We start from the raw sequence: 27,493 nt of genomic DNA on the forward strand, positions 1-27,493 counted from the left end.
ATTAATCAGAAATGACAGGAGGACTAGCCGGCTGCCCAGCGGGCATAGTTCCTCGCCGGTTTCGTAATTAGAGGCGCTAATTTCGCATACCTGCGCGTAGTCCGACCGACGTAATTTCTGGATTTATCGCCATTATTTTTCTTGAAGGCGCGTCTCCTGTTTGAGAGAGAGACAGAAAGTACACGTGAGATTCCGGGCTGTCCGATTTAATTCGCCAGGACTACTTCGTCGCCGCACGTTCGCATTACAGACGGTTAAACATAATAATTCGCAGGATTTCTTTATTCAATTTCTTTGAAATTCCCTCGAATAAGTCACATTCGCGAGTCGTCTCCGCGATCGACTATAAGTGTCTTCTGTCAATTATAACTGCCAATTTTTATTTATCGCCGCCGTAATTTGCATCGAGAAATTCTTTAATTGAATCAAGTCCATTGAACGATGAGAGAACTCCTCCAAGTTCCTGCAGAAAAAGTCTATACGTGAATATTTAACCTGCCAATCAGCGAGTTTATCTTGATTCTTTTTCAAATATATCATAATTAAATCAACGAATAGAAAAGAGATAAAACTTAATTTGAAAATCACGAAAATTATAATCTTGCCACTTTTGATCTCCATCATTATTTTTATTAGAATTTATAGCTTCGTCACGTTCGCTATGAATAAATTTCACAATTCGTAAAGCGAATAATTTTCTCAGGATCTAAAATTTATCAATTGGAAGTATCGATTGGCTGATTGATTGATAAAGATACGTAATTTGTATTCGACGACGATGAATTATACTGCATCAAGAAACCTTGACAAATCTAATCGCTCATTCTATCGCATAATAATATGTAGCGAAAATCGGGGTTCACATAAAGTCAAAAATTTATCTACAAGAATTTATACTAATAAATTATTTATAAGTGTTGGCCTTATTCTCTTAAACTTATGTGAACAATATTTTAAGAAAGAAAAAAAACTTTTTGCTTTAATATTCTTATCTCCGAAAAGTTCCACTTATTCTTATATATTTTAAATTATTTTAATTATTCTTATTTTAAATTCGATTACAGAATTAATAATGATTCGTACATGAATAAATTAGAGTCATTGCAATGTACTTTCGCAAAAAAAAGTTGAGTAATCTAACGAAAACGTAGGAAATGCATAATTACTATTTAATAATTTATACGAGGTTGATAATTTATATTAATATTAGGTACATTAATTAATATAATTTTTATTTCTTTAATTTATATTAGGTTGATGATATAAACCAGGTCTACTTGGTAAAACTTATAATTTTAAAACAAGTCAATTAGTTTTTCTCTTTTAAATTCAAAATTGGTGATTAATGCAATCGATGTTATTGCAGTAAGTGTTAAATAGTTTTATGACTTACAATTTGTAATCCGCAATATATTAGTGCTATTTTATATATATTGTACAAATATTTCTTTGGAGCACACATAATAATGTATTTTTATATCATATACAAAGTATCGAACTTATTTTGAAATTCTTTTTTATTTTATCTATAATATATAAATGCAAGATTGACAAATATTTCAAATTACAAATCCCTATCAATTGCTTCAATGTATTTGCCTAATTAATTATTGATTTCATATTTAATTTTGATTTTTTTAAGGAAAATTATATATATTTTTTGAAGAAAAATTTTTATCAACTATTTTTAGGGATATTTTTTTATTAATAAATACTTCCTCTCTTGCGTTTTTTCTAATTGTCTTCGCGCCCCTCATATTTCCCGTTTGCTAGTCGTGCTAAAGAAACGAAAAAAAATTACGCGCAGCAGACTATCGCGTTACGTGAACTATGCGCGAACTTGACACCGGCAAGGACGTGTTTCGAAAGGAGGAAATAAAAAAATAGCAGCTCCAACCCGTTAAAGGACGCGCCAAGTCAGCCGTTGAAGCCTCGAGCGAGACCGTCGATCGATTACCAAATAAATCACGATCCACGACAACCGTAAAGCGATCGTTAACCAAACTCTCCTCTAGCAAGCTTAGATTATCACTCTTCTCGCTTCTGTTAAATAGCATACATAAGCATAAAACATGAAAATTAAATCCTATAGCACGAAAATTTCAAAATTTTCTATTTAAGAAATTTAAATAAAAATCTATATTTTAAAAATTTATAATTGAAATGTGTACATGTGTACTTGATCCATCTTATACAATGCAAATGTATGAAATATTCATTCCATATTTCATAATTCATCTAATGCATAACTTTTTTTCACTTTTTCTTTAAAATTTTTCATTAAAATTTAAGGATGTATTGGAAATATATTACAATCAATGAGATCGCCGTACATTTTTAATTTAACATTCTTAATAACATTCTAAATTGTTATGAATTATTTCGAATTTTTTTACTTGCTCCTTTAAAAGTTATAAATTTTTTAATTTTGCGATTTAACATAGGATTTTATGTAAACGTTCAAGAGACAGGTAATAAATTATTCACAAACTATAAAAGAAAAATGATAAAAAATTTCATTTTGTAATATTATATTCTTCATACATGTAAAAATGTTCCCACAAAGTTTTAAAACGATTTACTTGCTCGTTTTGAAATTATTATTAAAAAATAACTGTGATTATCGGTTTGACGCAATATTGATGATAAAACGTGACAACATTTTCTTGGAAATTAAGACCTATTTATATTAAAGAATACTTTGAAGTATGATTTCGTGATTTTTAAAAAATTTTTCATTCAATTAGAATTCATATTCTGCCCGATTTTAATTTTTTGATATTTTGGATTAACTTTTGAGACAGACAGTCCGTCCAATACATCCTTAAATATCAGTTCTTAAAGAAAAAGTGAAAAAAAATTATTCGTTAATTTTGTCCGGAAAATATAGTTTGGAATTTTTGTCTACTCGACTCGCAGGGCATTCGACAATTTTTCAGCTAGAAATAACGAATCTTTCATCGAACGGGGTAACGAGAGTTAATCATTCTTTGAGCTCTTGTCGCGCGAAGGGCCCAAGAACCGCCCTAGATCCTCAGACGTAGCGACACAACGATCTCAGAAGAGAACCTGCTGTTTTACGTAATAACACTCGGTCGAACGGAACAACGACGCCGAGAAACTAGCTCCTCTGTTCCCGTCTCTCTCTTCGCGTGTTCAGAATCGTTTCTTCGACTCGGACACGTCATTCTGGTGCGATACCTTCGTTCACAGCGGCGTCAAAAGACAATTCACTGCCCTTTCCACGAAGCCAAATACCCGCACGATCCTTCGGGACAGCACGAATCTCGTGATCGGCGTTATTGTTCGGTAATGATGCGCGCCTTATTATGGATGAATGAGACCTTTTAAGCATTAATGACCCACCGTAGACGGAACAAAAATTTTCAAAAAAAAATGCAGAAATTAGAGATCGAAAATAGCGCGGAGGGTACTGATTATCCCTGAGATGTAGGAGCTCTAAAGGGCTGTACTGAATTATAGCGTGACTTATGTCACGTCCGATCGATTAATGGCATTTATAATAAGCTGAGATATTCGGAAATGGTATTATACTTTGACATTACTACAATTGAGATTACTACTTAAAGCAAAAATTCAATTATTCCATGCATAATAATTATCGCAGTTGTCAATAAAATATCTTGCAATAAAGTGGCAATTAAACATAAAACAATTTCGTCGTAATTGCATAATTAATATATTGAAATATTCATGATTTGATTCATATTATGCGCAAGATAATATAAGCCACAAGCGTTTCACTCCAAAATAGATATCAAAAAGGATAGGCGTTAATAATCGTCGATCGTGACGACTGCTTATCCTGTTCTTCGCTCCTGACGTGAAAAAAAATATTAAAAAAAAAAAGAAAGAAAGAAAAAAGAAAAAGAAAAAAAAAGAATTAAATGAGATTGGAGAAACTAGAAACTAGCATGATGTGAGAGGAATGAGATGGAGAAAAAAGGAGGATAAAGGAAGAGATAAAACGAAACGCGGAGAGGCAAGACGAAGGAAGGAGAGAGCGCGAGAATATTAGAGCACGTGGAGAGGGGGAAAGGGGGAAGGGGAAGACTCTATGCGGTACCCGAAGCCAGTCGGTCGGATATGCCCCGAGGCCGTGATAGACAAGGTCAGCCTCTCCCAGCCTCATATATGTATATGCTCCTGCTACTGGCAGCGTGTGCTCTCTGCTCTCTTTTACGTTTATTTATTTATTTATAAATATACCGCACGCGGTGCGCGCTCTTTTCTGCGGCTAACGTGCCGTGGAAGTGGATGCCGGTGATGGTTGCCAACCGAATCTCATCCTCGTCGGTTTCATTCCGTCGAACATTGTCGCGAAAGATACGCGAGACGAATGTCTATCGAGTCCGAAGTGCGCGATATTCTCGCGACTACTGTCACGTTCACGTAGGAAGTCGTTAATTTGCATTTTAGATCGGGAAACATTAAGTTTTCTGCAATGGCGGAGTTCCTGAAACTGATTACGACTCGTCTCTTCGTCTCTCGTTCGGCCATATTCTCGCTATTTGTATTTCTCTTTCTATTTTCCTCTGTCTTTCCTTCTCTCTCTCTCTCTCTATCTCTCTGACATCAAAGTATTCTTTTCTTTTTACAGATATTCGGTAGCAAGGCGGACCTGCAGCTCCATACGCAGATCCATATGCGCGAGGCGAAGCCGTACAAGTGTACGCAGTGCTCGAAGGCGTTCGCCAACTCCTCGTACCTGTCACAGCATACGAGGATCCACCTGGGCATTAAGCCGTACCGTTGCGAGATCTGCCAACGGAAGTTCACCCAGCTGAGTCACCTACAGCAGCACATTCGCACGCACACCGGCGACAAGCCGTACAAGTGCCGGCATCCGGGCTGCACGAAAGCGTTCAGCCAATTGAGCAATCTACAGAGCCACTCGCGATGCCACCAAACCGACAAGCCGTACAAGTGTAACTCCTGCTACAAGTGCTTCTCCGACGAGCCGAGCCTGCTCGAGCACATACCGAAGCACAAGGAGTCGAAGCACCTGAAAACGCACATCTGCCAGTACTGCGGCAAAAGTTATACCCAGGAGACCTATTTAGCGAAGCATATGCAGAAGCACGCGGAGAGAACGGACAAGAGACCGCCGATCATCGGGACGGGCCTCAGGCCGTCGATACACGCGATGGCCACTCATCATCAGGACCACTATTGGCCCAAGGTAAGCCCGGATTCGGTGATCGGTGACCTGCACGAGAGGCTGCCGCACCATCACGCGGAGTATCATCAGAACCAGAATCCGGAGATGCTGCTGCCGGGACACGGGCATCGCACGGGCGAGCCCATCGAGAATGACTCGAGGCAACAGACGCCCCAGCCTGGCGCGAATCACCATCCCAACAGTAGTTCGGCCTTCACGCCGATCTCGTCGATCTCGATCAACTCGATCTCCTCGATGCAGCACCCGTTGAATCCGCTGAATCATCTGCACTATCCCGGCAGTCATCACCCGGCATCACGGCCGTATCTCTACGAGGCGTTCAACACGACGCAGAAGTCGTCGCCCACGTCCTCGTCCGCCGGCGTGACGCCCGGCACCACCAGCAACCAAAACGCCACGTCTTTCCCGAATCAGCTCATCAGTCTCCACCAGATCAGAAATTACGCTCATCAGCCGAATCTCGGCAATCTGGGCAACCTGGGGAATCTGGGGAACTTGAGCAATCTCAGCAATCTCAGTGCCACGATGGAGAGCCACGCGCTGCTGGGCGGTCTCAAAGAGAAGCAGTAACTCTAGCTGGTCTTGGGGATTAACTTCGGGAAGCACTCGCGGGCTCTCTTCATCACGGTTCTTTTAGTCTTTCTCTTCTACTTTCCATGACACGGCACGTTGTGAGCTTGAGCTCTCTCGCTTCATCCGGCTCGATCGTCTTCTCCTCTCCGTGATCTCTTTATACCCGTCTAATTTATTTTTTACGCTGGTGTATACGCAAATCCCACGCAAATGACTCCGAAACGTAACTTTCCTTTCAAACGTTTGACTTCGGTGTTTAATTACATTTTGCATTCGTATTGCATAGGTATGTATGCCTGTAAGAACAATAGCGCGTCTCATCGTAATCTTTTAATAGATTTCCCAGACAGCACAAAAAGGCCAAAAGATGTCTTAAAGATGTCTAAAGGACTTTAAGACATCTTTAAGTCGTCTTTTAGATGTCTTTTGGACATGTGTGCTATCTGGGTTAATGCTTACGATGATAATCGTTGCCAGAAAATGGATAAGAGGTGTACGAGATGTATGCTCGTACGGTCGAAATCATTTTCGACAACCCGTACAAGACTATCCGCTGTCTTTCCTTTCTCTTCCTCTTTTTTTATCTTCTTTCCTTTTTTTTAACGTCTTATCTATAAGTCTTTCGATTTCGCGGGTGTAACTCGTGTTAAAATGGCGCTTACGCGTTACGTGTTATTATCTATTGTATAAAATATACGTATGTTTTATTGAAACACAGATGAGCACAATGATCTAATTTAAGAATGAATTATTACACGCAGAACAAAAAGAAACAAATTTATTTAGATTAAAAACTATTCTTTTAGTTTGATTGCCAATTAATGCCGCGCTCTCCAATTAGTAATCGATTTGTGAAATCGCGGTGACGATTATAAAATTAATTCCGATGAAAGTTTTCAACGTAAAAATTGTTTTCTGTATTTTCTTTTCCGTAATTACATCTTGGTACCCCGATTGTTAATGAAATTGGAAGCACATTTATAAGATATTTACAGTGACGGTTCACGATACAGTTAACCAAAGCTCTAAATCACACATGCATACGTTACTCGCGTTTGTAACATGATGGAAACCTCGACGGTTACATTCCTTAATGTAATAAGACTGACGTGATGTAGTTTAAAAAAAGAACTATATCTTTGCATACTGGTCTAATTATTAATAATCGATATGATCTACTGTCGATCGTCAAGAACCGTTTCGTTGTCTCCCGCGATTAAAAATTCAATTTCTACGCCCGTTGAGAATAAAATCGATATTTACCGGACTCTCTCAGATTATCTACGCTTCTCGGCGTGCTAACGTCCTCGCCAATGATCATGCGTGCCAATTACGAGCTAGAAAGTTCTATCAATACGCATTCGTCGCGATATAATCCGTACGATCTGACGACGTTTGAATGATAAAGTGGAGCACGATCATGGATTAACTCGTATTCGAACGGTAGACGATATACTTTCATAATGCTAGAAAGTATACGATACGCCGGTGAGATGAATGAACTGATTTCTTCCTCAGTTTATCGTGAAAAATCTTAGTTGTGAACGGAGACCGAGATCATTTTTCATTGATAAAAAATGTTCAAATGATTTATATTTTTATATAGTTATATATACATATATATATATATATATATATATATATATATATAATAGAAAAAAAATGTGTGTTTTTCAATAAATTCATTCTCTAAACGAAATTTGGAATCCGGCGATGTTGACTTTTTCGACACACACCCCTTTATTTCTTATCATTCTTATGAAATTACTTTGGACGATCGAGATTTCAACTGGAATTATTTTTTACATTGTTCCCACAAACTCGAGGAATGTTTTATGTTTAATTAATTAATATATTTCAAGTTCTAAGATATTAATTATGCAGTTTTCTTTTACTCTTGTGTTTTACGTATCTTTCTCCGTTTTATGTTTTTTGTATTATATATATATATATATATATATATATATATATATATATTAAAGAAAGCACTATATTATAATTTCATCAAGAATATAGTTTACATAAAAATTTAATTTCTCGTAATGTTTGTGTATACGAGTTTTAATTATTTTAAGAAATTTTCGCGATTTACATGCAAATCACATCCCTTGACAGACAAATAAATGTGAAACGTATGACATAAGTGGATTGATAAATAAGAAAATTAAATATACGCTAAACACACAAAGAATACATCGTATAAAGTACGTCGTAACGTGTCCGCGGATGAAAACAGATAGGGTAAACGTACGAAAAACGAACGGAAAATTCATTTTAGAACATTCGTAAAATTTATGCAGGAATACCAATGGTAACAAAGACATAAGGAAAAGAAGAAAACTGTAGCGCGAAGCGCATAGAGAGAGAGACTGGAATATAAAAAGAGTTATACAAAAAGGAATGTATAGAAGTATATATGGGCACACATACAAAAAAAAAGTATAAAAGCATCACGCACATTCTGTAAGAGAGCCGCACGGAGACCTCTTGTAAATAGGTGCTATATAAATAAATAAATATATGCATATATTAATAATTGAATAAATATATGCATATATGCGTATATACAAATACATAAGTAAAGAAATAATTATTATTATCGTCACATCGAGACATCGTCTTTATTAGCATCATTATATCGTCATCTCTTTATGATTATTATATTATTTTTATTTACATTATTATTACTATTATTATTATTATTATTAATTATTAATTATTATTATTATTATTATTATTATTATTATTATTATATTATTATTATTATTATTTGATTAATATTTTGATCGATCATTTAGTAGGTGTGTAAAATACAGAGAAAGCACACGGATTTTCTAATAATGTAAAAATATTCTAAGTACCTTATTTAAGATCTAAGTAATCTTATGTAATCTGTTACATACGTGTGTGCGCGCATTGCGTGCGCGCGTGTTGAAGAGAAAGAAGAGACGAAAGGAGAAAGAGAGAGGGAAGAGGATAAACATGTATATGCGAACTATTGTAGATAATTTGTTGTTACGGTGCCAGACGTGTTTTCCTTCGGGGTTCCTGCGTAATTCACGTTTCCATTCGAGTTCTATTTGCGTTACGTTCATATTCAATGTTCAAAATTATGTTTAAACAACATCAAGTTTGATCGTTAAGTTTTGCGTTTTTTTTAATCATATACATTTTACATGCGAATTCCGCTTTTATTTTCCGCTCTACTCTGTCGACTTACGACGAAATATAACGTCGCAGTGCCAATTTATTTCCGATTATTGTGAGTCAAGATAAATCTAGCGTACCGAGATGATTCACTCGGTGGGAAACGAACCCCGTAGTAGTCATGTCCGCGCCTTACCTTATGCTCAAGTTGTTTAAAACTATTACGTTGTTATTAAGGTGATGCTAGAACAATGAATGAGAGAAGGGGCGAGGGGTAAACGTTCAAAGTTCATTTTCTTGCTGTGCGTATAGCCGGACGGCGGACCAGATTCCTTTTACAAGACGGCATGTCGACTCGCTATCTCTGGATATCTCCCAAAGCAAACGTCAAAGAACGAACAGATAGAAAAGAATACAAGTAATCGCGTGAGTGCGCACGATTATGTATATTGAAAAATGTTGGATATACATACATCTTGATTTGGGTTGACATTGGGGCGAGGAAAAATGTTTCGAGTAATAAGTGCGTAATTAATCTACACAATAAATACAGGGAAAAAGGATAGATAGATAGATAAATAGATAGATATCCGTCATTTTTTGTTGATAATGAGAAATGTAGGGAACGCGAAATAGGACGGATTCGCATGACAGCAAGGGACAGATGCAAGATAAGAGCAAAAAAAAACTCCGAAACCCCGCGCTTTAAATGTGATTTCTTCTGCCTATTCTTAGTTTCACATTGATTATATTATTATTATTATTATTAATATTTTATTATTATTATTAATATTATTATTATTATTTCGTTTAATAAACTGTCACGCGTTAAAATAAAGGCAAAGGAGAATTTCTCGACATGTAATGTTGAGTCATTTTGTTTCTCTATTTTCTCAAAACGATATGAATTTGCTTTGGCCTTTCCCTTCTCTCTCATCATACAATCGTCCCTCCTTTCATCCATTTATTTATTTTTAAAAAAGGTATTTCAACTTTATATTGGCGAATATTAATTTTTTTTGAAAAATAAGAAAAGGACATTTATTCTTCACACTCGGATTTGTAGGCTAAAGTATTGAAAGCTCACCAAGAAAACATCGAACGATACGCTGAATAAAATAATATGCAGCTTATCTATCGTGTTTAAATATTTCCATAGAGATATTAAATGTTGGAACACACGTTAGGATGATTAAGGCAAGAATTTCACATCTCAATTTAATGTGCATTAATCTGTAAGTACACACATGTTTTTTTTTAGTAACATAAACCTTGGATTACTGTAATTTATTTTTTCTGATATATTACATTTTGAAGATAATGTATTTAAATTAAAATAACACGTAAGGATTTTCTATTATTAGAAAAAAAATTATCATTGTTAAAATATATTGTTATTGGAACATATATATTATTGTTTTATGTTTCATGTATCCTCACGTATTTACAAATTACGGAACATAAGTTATATAAAAGAATAAAATAGTACAAGTGTGTCTTTATACGATTTTATTTTCAACCGCTATTCTTATTCATAATTTTTTTTTTCAGAGCGCTTTCCCTTCATATTTTTAATTCATGTAAATGGGCGTAAATTTGCTTTTTATTAAATCACCGGAGTATCCTATATCCGTTTTGTCAAAGTATTTTTTACCAAATGAGAAACTAAAATAGGATATATACATACAATTAGTTTTTAGCGGAAAAAAGATAATTATTATACGTGCGCATTGAAATAATATTCTCTTTTAGCTCTTATAAGTTATTATTCTCTTTTGCGGTAAAAAGATTAAAGAAAAGCGTTTTTTTTTCTCGCTAACCATTGCCGCGAACTCTCTCTTCTATGCGCCACTTTGTTCCCGTTGTTCGTCACTCGGATTATTTCATCCTTCGCTGACTTTGCGTCGCAATCTCCTCTGTCTCTCATTTCTTACGTTCGATTACGATAAATTTCGCGAGACACTCAAGCGCACTCGGTTATTAGCGCTCCGCGTGAGCACTTCGCGGACAAATGCCGTCCAATTCTATTCTTTCGTTGTATATAAAATACAAAAATACGGGAGATCGTCTGTCGCGACATTAATGATTAAAGGGAATTTTTCATCTATACTTCTATGAAATACCCTCTCGTGCCAGAGAACATTAGTTTCGGATGAGATGTGATAGTATTTAGGAGAAGCACTGTTTATAAAATCGCGAACGTACGCAAGTTGTAAATCGATCGACGAAGTTGTTCTTTGTCCGCGACTAGTTCCTCTGAATGACAACGATCTTTTGGGAGACGCGAAAATGAAAGGTGGTAGGATCAGTGTTTGCTGGTATCTAGATAAAATTATCTAGATAATCATCTAGATAAAGAAATGGATCATCTTTATCTTTAACTTTTAGATGAAGAAATACAAAGTATCTTTATCTTTATCTTAGATGAAAAATATATGTCATCTTATCTAAAAATTGTTTAAGATGACGTTTTCATTATGCAAAAAAGTTTTTCAGACAAGCTTCAAAAAATCTATCTAAAATATATTTTGTATATTATTATTATTAATATATTATAAATATATTATAAATATAAATTAATAAATAAATATTTATCATATCATTTATATACCTTTTTGCTATTATTTAAATATTCTTTAGGAAAAAAGAAAGAATATGTGTTTATGATTTTAATATCCCATTTATAATCTGCGTCACATTTTTTACAAATATTTATAGTCTTCTAAAATAAACAAAAATATCTAGATAATTATCTAGATTATCGCAATAATTATCTCATCTTTCATCTAGACTAAGTAAAAGCAAAATCATCTTTACCTCATCTAAGATAAATTTACGGATTTTTATCTTTATCTAGATAAATAATATTTGAAATTATCTACAGCAAACACTGGGTAGGATACACTCTTTTAGCAATACTTATAGCAAGCACGGAGGGAGAGGGCATACGAAGTCTTTCGATAAAGAGGATGTCGATGAACGATCGCTTAATAAACGCAAATAAATTTCGCATTTGGAGCAATAATTTACGATCCACGTCGATTATCGTATATAAGTGTAAAAATCGAGAAATCTCTCTTCAGGACAAATTGCGAGAAGCGAGGACATTTGCATTTTAATATTTGATTTAATAAGATAGAGAGAGGTGATTGTATACCCCACGATTTTCTAACAAAATCGTATGAATCGTACTGTATGTATGTATATTCTTTTAAATGAATGTGTCTATACGATTTTCATAGCAGTGAGAGACGATCCATCAGATTACATATTCTATCCTGGAGAAAAAGGCTTCGCGCAACCTCACTCTTTATATATCGTTCTCTCTTTCGGTAAAAAAAAAAAATAGTCATTATTACTATACTACTTCAAGTATACAAGTTGTAAATGAATGTTTCTACAACCAGCATACTTTGCGTAACCATTAGTCGTCGAGAGGAAAAGCGAGGAAATATATACGTGTGTATGTATGTGTATGAGTGTGCGCGTATAGATGCGTGTGCATTACATCTGTGTGTTACAAAGCGCTCGTAAAAGAAGAAAAAAATCTGTAGCGAAGAAAGAAATTGATGAAAAGAACATATGTGCGTGCGTATATGTGAGAGCAAATATATATATATATATATATATACAGGATGTCACTTAATTGGCGCCCATTTATTTATATAGCGATATTCCTCGTGGAAAACTGAGTCGAAAAGTCCCGAGCCATTTTTTTCTATAATGAAAAAAAAATTCGAAACCATTTTTTCAAAAAATTTTTTCGAACTTTATTTTGAATTAAAAATCATATTTCTTCCGTTAAAAGCGTTTCCCTGAAGAAAATTTCGTCAAGGAGGCTAAAGGTCGGCGCAACTTTACTCAACAATTCCCGTTTTATTAAGCATCATAAATAGTGGGCGCCAATTAAGTGACACTCTGTATATATATTATATTTGCGTGAGAGAAAGAATGCGAGAAAACGTATATAAGTGGCACACATAAGGAAAAACAATATATTAATTATTGCGTGGTACGAACAGAACTGTGATATTTTATTGTATAACTCTGCGAAAGAGAGAGATGAGAGAGAAATATGAAGAGAGATCTCTATAAAGGAGAACTATACTATTGCGCGCGCGCGAGAGAGAGAGAGAGAGAGAGAGAGAGAGAGCGAGAGCGAGAGAGAGAAAGAGAGAAAGAGAGGGAGAGAAAGAGAGAGAAAGAGAGAGAGAGAGAGAGGGAGGAATATTATTGTATTTTACAAAAAAGTGCATCCTTAAACGCAATTAAATGCAATTGTGCGGGAACTGTACATACACCTGGTGTCTCTCCTTTTAAAGGTATAATAGGATACCCCTGATTTTTTCGAGTTTTCAATTACATAAGTAATGCGTACATATATATATAAACATACGAAAGAGACATTTTATTGTTCGATAAGAGGAAGCTCTGTCCAGTCGTTCTCGCGACTCCTACGCGAGGATATGCTCGGTGTTCTCGGGCCGCGTCCGATCGGCCCATCGTCTGATCGTTTCCTGTTTGTAAAGATATATGTATAAAAAAAATATATATATACATACATGTATAAACTAAATGTGTCGTGAAAACGTATGCACGGAGCACTGCGACGATCGGTACCGAACCGATCGCCAACGGAAGAAGGGGAAAGAGTAATAATTAGTGTAATAATTGTGTCTATAAAATTCGAAATATGCCGTGCGATAAATCGATCATCCCCCCCTCCTCCCCCTCGCCCTCTTCCCGTATTCCTTCTCCTAAAGTTCTCGTCTCCCAAACGTTTACTTCGATCGTTCCCATCTCTTATTCCGCTTAATCCCTTCTCGTTTAATTGCAATTTGCAGCAAGTTATCCGCAGCAAGCGACGACAAATGTTTTTCACGAAAATGCGAAAGCAGCGAACGGGTTTGGATGTAGTTGCACGCGAAAAGAAAGGGACGCGAAGCGATGGATACAGCGGCCAAGTGACATTTAAATTCATGCACCAAAACACGACTATGTCGCGACTGTCCGGGATCCCTTTACTTTGGAATAATTACATATTTTGAAATATGAATCTCTTGATGAAAATTGACTTTATCAATTCCGTTGTTGGCGCTTCGTATAAATTCTCCCGGTAGTCTCTCGTTATTCAAATGCCGCCATTCGATCGTCGCGTTATATTTATCTAATCGATGCGGAATAAATAAAGCAACGCAAAAAAACGTGAGACGAAAAGAGCGAAATGGGATGACTGCGCTTCTAAATGCGCTTCAAAAATACATACATACGGTTTTTTTGTGCCGCTGGACGAGGCAGGTAATGCAATACTGATCAAAATGTTTTCGATAAATCGCAAATGTTTTCAATTCCCGGATCTCGCAAAGGGCAAAAGAATGCGACTATCGATTTTCACTGTACCTTTCGCCTTTACGAGCTGCGTTCTCTTTATTTGCGCTCTTTCTGTACTTAAAATAAAGCACAGGATCAGTTGCTTTAGAAAGAGAGAGAGGGGAAAAAAATGGGAAAACAGAAAGTACAGAGAGGGTAACTAAAAAGGATGGACCTACAAACTCGCGGTGACAAAATTTTTGCCGGGGAAACTTTACAATGCTCCACAAACGACATAATTGAAAAAGCATTACACGTAAGGGGGATGATTTTCTTCGTATACCGCGTCGCAGCCAGCTCTACACGTCTATCGTACTAGAATATAGCAAACTAAAGTACATTGCACACGAGCGTGCTAATCTATCGTTTAAGTCTTTGTACGGTGATCACGTAATTTCTGAAAAAAAAATGAAAAAAAAATCTACGACTGAAAAATTTGGAATCATTGCTATCCTGAAATACACGAGCGGAGTGAATATTTAGAAATATGATTATCTCATCAATAATCATCATCGTTCGACAAAGATTTAAACGATCGTTGCACGAATGAGGCAAATTGAGATTTCGGTGATCGAGATCTCTCAAGGGATGAGAACGGGACGTCCTGCGTTTTTCCGAATCTCACGTAGTTTTTATGTCTGTAGAGCCCTTTTTAATGCGAGCACGATACGTATGTACAAACGATGGCGTGATGAAGCTCGTGTTGCTCTGTGTTTGTAGCGTGAAACTCGTATGTCGCTCATATTCAAATCTATCTCGCATCAATTTCATTCTTTTTCTCTCTCGTGATTACTCTGTATCTGAAAAATTAAATCAATTATCATATTATTTTAAAATTGGCGTATGGAAAAAAGATATTTTAATTTTTTATTTGAATAGCATAATAGTATATAAAAAAACAAAAAGAACACCTAATGTAGGAAATATTTAAAATTAACATGTATAAATGTATTTAAAAATTAAAAAGTTAAGAGAGAGAGAAAAAATACAAATATATTATTAATTATTAATATATATTAATATATTATTAAAATAATATATAATATATAATATTTCTGATGTCTTACAAATGTGACATTATGAAGGATCTTTCCAGCACATTTTATGTTAGAACATATATGTAACAATCTTTTGTATTCTATTTTCAAATCGCAAAGCAACATCGACTATTTTAATTTCGGAGTAATTAATTAATCGTGCAAACGATCGATGACGAATATTTAATTATTCCGACTTTGTTTTACTTCTCAGTATGAATAGAATCGAGAAAGAATAAATAATTTGAAGGATATTATATTATGGACATACGACTTTCGCGCTATTTCATCAACAGGAATTTGAAAATCGGAGGAACTCTCACAAAATTTCGGGCGAGAAAAAGGAGCTGTCCGTTTTGTTCCGTTCGAAGCGCACGAGAGACACTTTTGCGCAAGAGAAGTGGATTTTATCATCGCAAATTTACCTTTCTAAATCACCTATTTCTAAGTTTCATTGAGGTTTCGTATTAAAATCGATTGTAAATAAAGGATCCGACTCGGGACATGTCAAAGTAATAATTTAATATTAAGCGTGCGATAGACATGTAAGAATCGAGGAGCACGACCAACGATTTTACGAGGAAATGAAGATGAAGGATGTTGAAAAATGTTTTGTAAATCGTTATCGACTTGATTTTGTATCGCATCGCCTCGCTTGCTGTTTTAAGATTAAAGTCAGACAGCCCCCTCGTCCCTCGCAAAGTCTGTTCAGAACGTCTAGCTGTATCATCGTCACGGATCTCTCGCGATCGTCGACCGATTTTCAAAGATTTTACGAATATTTCTCGAATTTACGTCCCGCACACAGCTCTGTAAAGCAACAACACACCCGCCCCAAAACATCGAAAGACACACACACACGTACACACTAATTGTTCGTCCTTTTTAACAAATATAACAGAACTTACGTCTTACCCGAGAGCGTACGAGGCGGAATGTCATTGCAATGGAATTTTTGCGGGGAAGAGAGCGGCAATTTTTCCTTCCTGTCTCTCGACACACGAGAGACAAGGATTGTCGCACACATATCTATAGCATTGCATTGGCATGCCGTTTCGTTCGCGGTCTTTTGTAACCCTGTGCCACCTGAATTAATCGAGCGCGTAGAGGAACGGCTGAATCACAAGATCGGATTGGCCACTTTACGTCTTTTAAATGAAATATAAGTGCTGTTTCAGAGTTTCATCATAATTCTCGTTTATTTACGAATCGAGGACTCTCTCGATGCGCGTGAGTAATCCAAGCTCTCATAACATTTTTACATAAAAAGAAAAATCCTAACCTACGTCAACAAGAGAGCATTACAAAAAATTATTACAAGGAATTTTTTTAATGTAACGGGAAATTGCATAGCTTTTTTTCGAAAAATATATAAGCATATTAGATTCACTTAGCAAGCTTAACGATTCCAGAAATGTCCATTGTCAAAATATGATCGCGAATAAAATATAATACATCTGAAATCTTTAGTTATATATATATATATATATATACAGAGTGTCCCAAAAGTCCCGGACCGGTCGAATATTTCATAAACTATGCACTTTTTAGAAAGAAATGTTTCAGACAAAAGTTGTATGGCTTGAAGGAGGCCATCAGATAGTGGCAATGATTTGACCTTGGAGAGTCATTTGAAAGTCACGTGAAGATCACTGTCAATTTCTTAATGCGCCACATAAAACCCTATAACTTTTGTATGAAACATTTTTTAAAAAAATGCGTATTTTTCGAAATATTCAGGGATATTCAGACTTTTTCCTAACCCTGTATATACAAGGTGTATCTGAAATGATGTACTCAACTTTAGGAGCGTATTCTAGAGATCAAAATAAGACTTTTTTTCTTATGAATATGGGTCCCCCTCCGAGCTAAAATTTGAAAATGTATGAAATGGACCAAACATCCGCAACGCAAATTTATTTATCTTTCAAGAGAGGGTGATAGGTAACGTTAAAACCAAGGTTAAATAATTTTTTTCTGAAATACAGCCAATTTTCAATTTTTTCCTCAAACTTTAGGGAGCTCTAGCTCGAAAGAGGGTTCATTTGCGGACCCATGTTCAAAGGAAAAGAAAGTCTTATTTTGACTTCCAGAATATCCTCCTAAAGTTTAGTGCATCATTTAAGATACACTCTGTATATATAGACATACATGAAAATAAAAAAATAACGATACCTGTGCGCATAATTGTTTCATATCGTTGTCCTGTTGCCCGCTGAAGATACGCTTCATTTCTTTTTTCAACACACGTAAAGATTAAAAACTTTTAATTGTTATTCTTATTTATATTAATTTAACACGTATATATAAAGATAATTAACAATTAAAACGCGCACTTTTATTTACGCTGATTAAATTTAAAAATGAAAAATACTTTATTATTTCGCCGTTAGGGGCGCATTTGTCCAATCGATCTGGTGCTGCCATCTTGCATGAGAGCGCGTCGACGCGAGAGATTCACGCGCATGCGCGAAGCTTGGTGTGTCAGCCCGAACAGCTGATAGGGCAGCTGTAGATGACGGCGGGCGTGTGACGGATCAATTGTACGCGTTGCTGTCAAAAAAATAAATTTCCACCGAGATATAATTTTCTCCAAGTACATATGTATAAATAAATATCGTTTGCAAATTATCATGGCATTCCTGGAGGTTTGTTGAATGATTCGCTTGTAATTTTTTCGTGATTTGTAGCTTCTTTCTCGACATATCTTCACAGCTATCGTTTCTTTCTCGACGCTGGATATAACCTAAAGTTTTCGACGCTAATTTTATGCGTTATTATTGTCTTTTTAGTGGAGACGCTTTAATTTCTTTGACTTGAAAAAGGAGGTTGATGCAGGAAAAATCGCTGCCGCATTCGGAGTAAGATGTTTTTTTTCATATACTCTAACATAAATTCAATGTATTTACGTTTCTGCAGCATGGAAGAGATTCTCTTATTCTAATTGATAATTTCTTATACAGGATGCGCAAGTCGCTGCAGCTACTAGTGGTAATGGCAATATCGTATTCGGGGATAATACAGGCAATGTACATTTAATAAACAGGACGTATGAAATTACAACATTTCGAGCTTACGAAATTACATTAGTGTTGGCGCAACAAGTTCAACATTCTACTTTTCTATTCACTATTGGCGTAAGAGTCACAGATATACATACAGATCACATTATGATCACTTGTTGTAAAAAGTCTCTATTTAATTAAATTTATAGTTAATTATTTTCATATAATTATTTTAATTTAATTATTTTATTAATATATTTATTATTATTTATTATTATTTATTCTAATTTAATTATTTTATTAATATATTTATTATTATTTATTTTATTTAATTTAATTACTTTAATTTAGTATTATAATTATTTTAATTTTATATAATATATTAACAGGAGGATGAGGCTGGATGCAATCCTACTATAAAGGTTTGGAATTTGGCCAAACCAGATAAGCAAGGTAATCCAACATGTGTTCGGATAAGCAGAGCCATACCTAGTTATCGAGCAGTCCCAGCAACAGCTCTATGTGTACATACTAGTCTTACATTAATGGCTATTGGATTTGGAGATGGTTCCATTATGCTGTATAGGTAAATATTCGTTTTTTATTTTTTCTCTTTATTTCATTAAATTATTATTAATATCGAAAAATTCTATTTCCTTACAATATATATTTGTTGCTTTAGCATATATTTTTTATTGTCGTATAATATTATATATAAATTATAGCATAAATATTTTTTTTATATTCAAATTTTCAGAGGCGATCTGACTCGAGAAAGGAAAAATAAAATAAAAGTTTTAAAGGATGCCAATTTGTCTATTACTGGCCTTGCAATAAGAGCGACCGGTAAACAGACGCATCTGTTCGTTGCTACGCAGAACAATGTGTTTTTGTATAATATTACAGTTAAGGATAAGGAATTTAAATCTACTTTGGATACTATGGGTTGCGCGCGAAAATGCAGCGTGCTTGCTGAATCCATGCAAGACAGCCATTTTATGATCGGACGTAATGATGTATGTCGCACATAATTTTAATTACGCACACATATAAATAAAAACATTATAAAATTCAATTATAAAATTTTCAGGCTATTTATTGTTACACACCAGATGGTAGAGGTCCCTGTTATGCAGTGGAAGGTCAAAAGATAATGCTAGAATGGTTTAGAACATATTTAGTGATAGTAGCGAAAGAAGCGGCAAATGTTCCGAGAACAACAACGACTATATCCGCCAAACCCAAGTAATTGATACAAGCACATTATTCATAATTTCTTTACATTTATATTATAATGTAATTATATTCAATTTCTGTAGCACAATAGAACCAATACCTCCTGGTGTCGATAAACATATTATTACTGTGCTTGATATCCAAAACAAGTTTATTGTATTTTCTGCACCTATGGTGTCTGTCCAAGCAGTCCTATCTGAATGGGGTGGATTTTTTATACTTAGTGGAGACAACAAATTATATCATTTGGATGAGAAAGATTTGCAATCAAAATTAGCATTGCTTTTTAAAAAGAATTTGTACGATGTTTCCATAAGGTATATTTCGAATATTTAATTACAATAAGATTAATCATTGTCACAACAATTTATAATAACATATTGTATATATTTTATTGCAGAATAGCTAAAAATCAGCAGTATGATGCGGAAGGTCTCATAGACATTTTTCGTCAATATGGAGATCATTTATATTCCAAGGGAGATCATAATGGTGCTATAGAACAATACATAAAGACTATTGGCAAATTGGAACCATCATATGTGATAAGAAAATTCTTAGATTCTCAACATATTGATAATTTAACGACATACTTGCAAGCTTTGCATAAAAATGGACAAGCAACTGAGGATCATACTACTTTATTATTAAATTGTTATACTAAACTTAATCATACCGATAAATTGAAAGAATTCATTATGGTAAATATCTGTGTGCAACCTCAAATGTTTCTTATACAGGGTTAGGAAAAAGTCTAGATACTCCTTAATATTTCGAAAATTACGCATTTTAAAAAAAAATGTTTTATACAAAAGTTATAGGATTTATGTGGCGCATTACACAGCAACATTATTATGACCTCAAATAGCGTTGTCAAGGTTATATGAAGGTCAGCTTCAATTTTTTAAATGGAATCCCTTATTTTTCATTGCATATTCTTGTAGCTTACCTCGAGAGCTTTCCAAAACACTATAATAAATTATTTTTCGAGTTATGAGGCTTGAAATCATTTCTTAATTTTACATAAACCATAAAATATCTTGTAAAATATTCATTTTTCGATTATCTTACCTCAATATTTTTATGCACAAAATAATGAGAGGAATCAATTAGTGTAAAGGAAACACATAGTTGTTTCTAAGAAAAAATATGTAATTTGCAATTAACAATTCCATATTTTTTCTTAAAAACAACTGTATGTTTTCTTTACACCAATTGATTCCTTTCATTATTTTGTGCATAAAAATATTAAGGTAAGATAATTGAAAAATTAATATTTTACAAGATATTTTATGGTTTATGTAAAATTAAGAAATGATTTCAAGCCTCATAATTCGAAAAGTATTTCATGGAAAAATAATTTATTATAGTGTTTTTGAAAGCTCTCGAGGTAAGTCTCTCTACGAGAGTATGCAATGAAAAATAGGGGATTCTATTTAAAAAATTGAAGCTGACCTTCACATAATCTTGACAACGCTATTCGAGGTCATAATAATGTTGCTGTGATGCGCCATATAAAACCCTATAACTTTTGTATGAAACATTTTTTTTTAAAATACGTATTTTTCGAAATATTAAGGGATATAAAGGACTTTTCCTAACCCTGTATAAAATATGTAGAGTTTATCAATATACATATTTTATATATATTCATTATCATACATAATTATTACATTATCATAATTTCAGACGAAAGATCGCGAGGTTGATTTCGATGTGGAAATAGCGATTAAAGTTTGTCGTCAAGCATCGCCGGAGGATGCTCTATTACTCGCTCAGAAACATGGTAAGCACGAGTGGTATCTTCGTATCCAAATCGAAGACAAACATGAATACAAAAAGGCATTGGAATACATGGCAACTTTAGAATTTGAGGAGGTATTATATTCATACATGTGCGCGTTGTGTATATATTTCTATAAAAATTATATTATATTTATATCGAAAACCGCTTTATAACTTTTCTAGGCAGAAGCTAATATGAAGAAATATGGAAATATTTTAATAGAAAATGTGCCAAATGAATCTACTCAGTTTTTAAAGATTTTATGCACAAATTACAAACCTTCCGATAAACCTCTTGTAGATCAGGTGCATATACATATTTCGCTCTTATATTCTTCTATTGGTTTTAATTAAATTATATGACGAGAGAAGTTAAAAGATAGAAATGTATTCACTCAATTACCTCTTTCCTATAGGAAGCATTAAATGGTTATACAGAGCAGCGTATCGATAAAGCCAATCCAGAAGATTTTATTCATTTATTTTTAAATAATTCTGAACGACTCGTAGAGTTCTTGGAGCATTTAGTTAAATCAGATACAAGGTTACAATATTTCATAAAAAAAGCGCAGACACTCTATCATGAAATTAATTGTCTTCTCTTATATTTCTTACAGGTGGAGTACACTTGTTTACAATACATTAGTGGAACATTATTTACACGTTTGGTCTGCTTTAGATAATGATGTCGCTAAAATACAATATGAACAGAAAATTGTACGATTACTGCAAAATTCCGAAGCTCATTATGACAAAGATCAAATATTAATACTTTGTCACCAGCATAATTTCAGGAAAGGATTGCTTTTCCTTTATGAAGAGAGCAAACTGTAAGTCACTATCATTATGAGAAATTATAACAATATGAAGACATCTTGATAACATTTTTATATAGATATCAAGAAATATTAAGATTTCACTTACGCGAAGGAGACAGCGAACAAGTACTTGCGACCTGTAAGAGATTTGGTCATCAGGATCCTAATTTGTGGGTACAAGCCTTATGGAGTGTAGCTAAAAATAAGGATGCACCGACAAAACTCCTCGCGGATATATTAGCTTATATAGGTGAATATTCTCTGAATATACAGGGTGTTTTAGACCATCCATATTACCCATTTAAAAACTAGAGAAATGGTTATTTAAAAAAAGTAAAAACATTTTCTTTATAAATCGGGTGCGCTCTATCGAATGGTGATATTTTCAACTTCTGGTTCCGGCCGGAAATAGGCGACTCAAACCGGAAGTGCATTTTTTTAAATGGAACCCCCTATTTTTCATTGCATATTCTTGCAGCTTATTTCGAGAGCTTTTCAAAACACTATAATAAATTATTTTTCCATGAAGTACCTTTCGAGTTATGAGACTTGAAATCATTTCTTAATTTTACATAAACCATAAAATATCTTGTAAAATATTCATTTTTCGATTATCTTACCTTAATATTTTTATGTACAAAATAATGAGAGGAATCAGTTGGTATAAAGAAAACACATAGATGTTTCTAAGAAAAAATATGAAATTTGCAATTAACAATTCCATATTTTTTCCTAAAAACAACCTTTTGTTTTCTTTACACCAATTGATTCCTCTCATTATTTTGTACATAAAAGTATTAAGATAATCGAAAAATGAATATTTTACAAGATATTTATGGTTTATGTAAAATTAAGAAATGATTTCAAGCCTCATAACTCGAAAGGTACTTCATGGAAAAATAATTTATTATAGTGTTTTGGAAAGCTCGAGGTAAGCTACAAGAATATGCAATGAAAAATAAGGGGTTTCATTAAAAAAAATTCATTTCCGGTCTGAATCGCCTATTTCCGGAACCAGAAGTTGAAAATATCACCATTCGATAAAGCGCAGCCGATTGATAAAGAAAATATTTTTACTTTTTTGAAGTAACCACTTCTCTAGTTTTTAAATAGGTGGTACGGGTGGTCTGAAACACCCTGTATTAATTATATTCACAATCATATATGCATTGAAACTAGTGTTGTAATTATTGTTTGTAGCTCAAGAAAGACTGTTGTCTCCTTTGATGGTTATTGATGCAATTTCCACATCATTAACTTGCACATTGGGAGATGTTCGAAATTATTTATGCAGTGTATTACGAACGGAAAACGAACAGACTCAAGCTGATACGGAATTAACACAGAAATACAGAGCCGATACTCTTAAATTACGAGAACAAATAGAGGCAATAAAGAATAGCACGATAATATTTCAAGGATCGCGATGTAGCGCGTGCCATCATCAGTTAGAGTTACCATCTGTGCATTTCATGTGTCAACATTCTTATCATCAACAGTTAGCTTTCTTAATTATTTTTATCGTTTATATATAATCGTATATACAGTGCCTACCAAAAGTTCCGGGACGATCGAATATTTCATAAACTATGCACTTTAAAAAGAAATGTTTCAGACAAAAGTTGTATGGCTTGAAGGAAGCCATAAGATGGTCATTGATTTGACCTTGAAAAATTTTTTGAAGGTCACGTGAAGGTCACCTTCAATTTTTTAAATGGAACTACCTATTTTTTATTGCATATTCGTAGCTTATCTCGAGATCTTTCCAAAACACTATAATAAATTATTTTTCCATAAAGTACTTTTCGAGTTATGAGGCTTGAAATCATTTCTTAATTTTACATAAAATATCTAATAAAATATTTATTTTTCGATTATCTTAATACTTTTATGTGCAAAATAATGAGAGAATTCAATTGATGTAAAGAAAAAAATAGTTATTTTAAGAAAAAATATGTAATTTGCAATTAATAATAATAACCTTCACGTGATCTTCAAACGACTTTACAAGATCAAACCAATGACATCATCTTATGACCCCTTTCAAGCCATACAACTTTTGTTTGAAATATTTTTTTCTAAAGTGCAGTAGTTTATGAAATATTCGACCGTCCCGAAACTTTTGGTAGGCACTGTATATAATCTTATTACCATGTAATTCTTTCGATTTATCTTCTTTTTTTTATAATAGCTGCTTTCAAAGCTTTTCGGAAAATGAAAACGAATGTCCAGCATGCTTGCCAAATAACAAGAAATTGTTGGATATTATAAGAGCGCAAGAGCAATCGAGAGATTTACACGAAACATTCCACAGTCTCCTCGATCGAGCGGAAGATCCATTTTCTTTAGTGGCCGATTATTTTGGTAGAGGCGTTTTTAAGAAATTAACAGTAATTACCGATACAGATAAATCGTTACCTACGCCAACTAAGTTGGAGGAACCTAAATTGAATTATGGCCCGGGAGCGGAAGCGAGACTTAGATTAAGCGAAGGAAAGAGTTCTATTTCAGGTATGATTTAATATTTTTCTAAGTAAATTATAATCATTAATCGTGTTATATTTTTTCCAGTAGGAAAAACGGAATCTCGACGAGCCGGATACGATGTTCCCACATTAATAACAGAAGAGCGTTATCGGAGCTTTGCAAAGCCAGACGTGTATTCCTCGTCATTAGAGGCGAATATATCAGGAACAGGAAGCGGTTTATCGACACCGCGTAGCAATTCCACGAAAGCTTCGCCAGTGCCGATCAGAGAAGCTCGTATTTTGAATAGTACCACACCAAAATCATCACCGATCGAGAAGTCTTTCGTTCCACCAAAAAATCCTATTGTGCCATTAAATCCTTTCGAGACTGATGATTATGATGAGTCTAAAAATCCTTTTGCCAATGATGATGATGACGATGCAAATAATCCCTTTAAAGATGACGATGATAATGACGCAGTTGGTAATGATGATGACGATTACAATAGAAATCTGAATCCATTTGGTAGGTAAACCACAATCACAGAATATATACATGTGTGTGTGTGTGTGTGTGTGTGTGTGTGTGTGTGTGTGTGCGCGTGTGTGTGTGTGTGTGCGTGTGTGTACTGATAAATGAATATATAAAAACAAAGAGAAAATATTGTGAGATACATGCTTCAATAAGCAGTATGCAATTATGAAATTTTGAACTTAGTACACTATATGTAAACTTGTATATACTTTATAAGCTGTAAATCTCATTTAGAATTAATATAATTTCTTTCACTTTTGCAAATTAAAGACTTTATATGCTGTGCAAATCTTTTAAGCTATCTATAAATTTTAATATTTATCTGAAAACTAGCAAAGAGAAATATTTAAAGTACTATACTTTCTGTCTCTTTGTGTATAAGTGAGAGAATATAACTAAATTCTGCCAATCTAAAAAGGTTGAAACTTGAGACAGAAGAATTACAAAATAAAAATTAATTGAGAGAATATATCAATTTTACCATGAGATTATGATATAAAAAAGAATCAAATAAAAATTTTAAGAAATTAATTACAAAGTGGCTGATGAAAATTTATATTATTCCACTAATTAATATCCATATTTGGATAATTTTGTTAATTTGCAATTATAATTATTTTATAAATATATTTTATAATTATTTTGCAATTATAATTATTAAAAATAAAAGTGATAATCTTTAAAATTAAAATAAAGTAAAATTCAAGTATGGTAAAGATTATGTATTATATAATAATATGATGCCTTTGTGTGCTACATCTAATATTTGCTTGGAATGGAACAACACACATATAAAAGTATCTGAGAAATATAGATTAATAGATATAAAATATTGTATAATTATAATACATTAAGAATAAAAAGGAAAAATAAAAAATATATATCTACATATTTATATATATATCTACATATTTATATATATGTAAATATATATCTACATATTTATATATATGTATATATATATATATATATATATATATATATATACATGCATATATTTAAAAATTTTTTTATTATACATATATTATTTATATGTATGTATTATATGTATTATATTCATTTATAACCAATTTAATTATTTATTGGGTCAGATTTTTGAAGAATAAATAAAGCAAATACTTTTTACCACAATATCTAATTTTTTCAAAAACAATTAAACTTTTGAGCAATTTCTCTTTTTAAAAATTAAATTACCCATCCTTAAAATCATACTTGATATATCCATTTATTGTAAGTTATTTTATATAAATATATTTTATTTATTCATGATATTTTCTTCGGAATTGCCAATTGAATTTTATCGAATAAATTTATTCTTTCATGATATATATAATTATAAATCGAGCTTATTAATTTTCGGCTCTTTCCCTAATTTCGTGTTCGCTCACCATATGGCCTTTGCTCACAGAACGTGCAACGATAACCAATCAACCTTTCGCTTTATCAGAATAGTTGCAAATCGATTGGCTATCGCGTCGCATTCGACAGACGTGACGTCTGACACCTCTTTCCTCTGCTGTGTACAAAGCTTTAGCACGTTGGTCGCGCATGCGCAAAAAATCCATGTGTCACATTGCTACCATCCAGTGTTTGCTGTAGATAATTTCAAAATTATCTAGATAAAGATAAAGATAAAAATCCGTAAATTTATCTTAGATGAGATAAAGATGATTTTGCTTTTACTTAATCTAGATGAAAGATGAGATGATTATTGCGATAATCTAGATAATTATCTAGATATTTTTGTTTATTTTATTTTGTTTATTTTATATCTATAAATATTTGTAAAAAATGTGACGCAGATTGTAAATGGGATATTAAAATCATAAATATTCACATATTCTTCCTTTTTTCCTAAAGAATATTTAAATAATAACAAAAAGATATATATAAATGATATGATAAATATTTATTTATTAATTTATATTTATAATATATTAATAATATAATAATCAATGTGTAACAATACATATATCATTTTTATAAAATATACATTAATGCATTGCACAAATTTAAGTAAAACAAGTACAAGATAAAATATATTTGTAATATTATTTTCCAAATAAAAAATATATTTTAGATATTTTAGATAGATTTTTAGAAGCTTGCCTGGAAAACTCTTTTGCATAATGAAAACGTCATCTTAGATAATTTTTAGATAAGATGACATTTTTTATCTAAGATAAAGATACTTTGTATTTCTTCATCTAGTAGATCTAGTAGAGATCAAGATAAAGATGATTCATTTCTTTATCTAGATAATTATCTAAATAATTATCTAGATAATTTTATCTAGATACCAGCAAACACTGCTAC

The 27,493-nt window shown here is 33.3% G+C and overlaps 2 protein-coding genes across 4 annotated transcripts in view; both read left to right on the forward strand.

Moving 5' to 3' along the window:
* The window catches only part of LOC105254391 (zinc finger protein rotund), a 207,768-nt gene extending 201,369 nt beyond the window's left edge, over window positions 1–6,399 (forward strand). For both annotated transcript variants that reach the window (XM_025412504.1, XM_025412503.1), the window contains exon 6: window positions 4,622–6,399. In XM_025412504.1, the coding sequence (XP_025268289.1) occupies window positions 4,622–5,773 (1,152 nt within the window). In that variant the 3' untranslated portion in view covers window positions 5,774–6,399. The remainder of the gene's footprint in view (window positions 1–4,621) is intronic.
* An 11,456-nt stretch (window positions 6,400–17,855) lies between these two features.
* On the forward strand, window positions 17,856–25,637 carry LOC105250267 (vacuolar protein sorting-associated protein 11 homolog). 2 transcript variants are annotated; one of them, XM_020027237.2, is made up of 16 exons: window positions 17,856–17,978; window positions 18,123–18,191; window positions 18,294–18,467; window positions 18,725–18,921; window positions 19,093–19,351; window positions 19,426–19,580; window positions 19,655–19,888; window positions 19,972–20,272; window positions 21,261–21,449; window positions 21,540–21,662; window positions 21,773–21,900; window positions 21,974–22,186; window positions 22,252–22,424; window positions 23,375–23,672; window positions 24,366–24,685; window positions 24,746–25,637. In XM_020027237.2, the coding sequence occupies exons 1-16, from the start codon at window positions 17,964–17,966 to the stop codon at window positions 25,174–25,176; spliced, it is 3,279 nt and encodes a 1,092-aa protein (XP_019882796.2). In that variant the 5' UTR covers window positions 17,856–17,963; the 3' UTR covers window positions 25,177–25,637. The 2 variants fall into 2 exon arrangements, with proteins under 2 accessions (XP_019882796.2, XP_011254573.2); XM_011256271.3 differs by having other exon boundaries at window positions 24,749–25,637.
* Window positions 25,638–27,493: the final 1,856 nt, after the last annotated feature.

The sequence above is a fragment of the Camponotus floridanus genome, unplaced genomic scaffold (assembly GCF_003227725.1).
Source record: "Camponotus floridanus strain SB8 unplaced genomic scaffold, Cflo_v7.5 scaffold51, whole genome shotgun sequence".
NCBI classification, from domain to species: Eukaryota; Metazoa; Arthropoda; class Insecta; order Hymenoptera; family Formicidae; genus Camponotus; species Camponotus floridanus.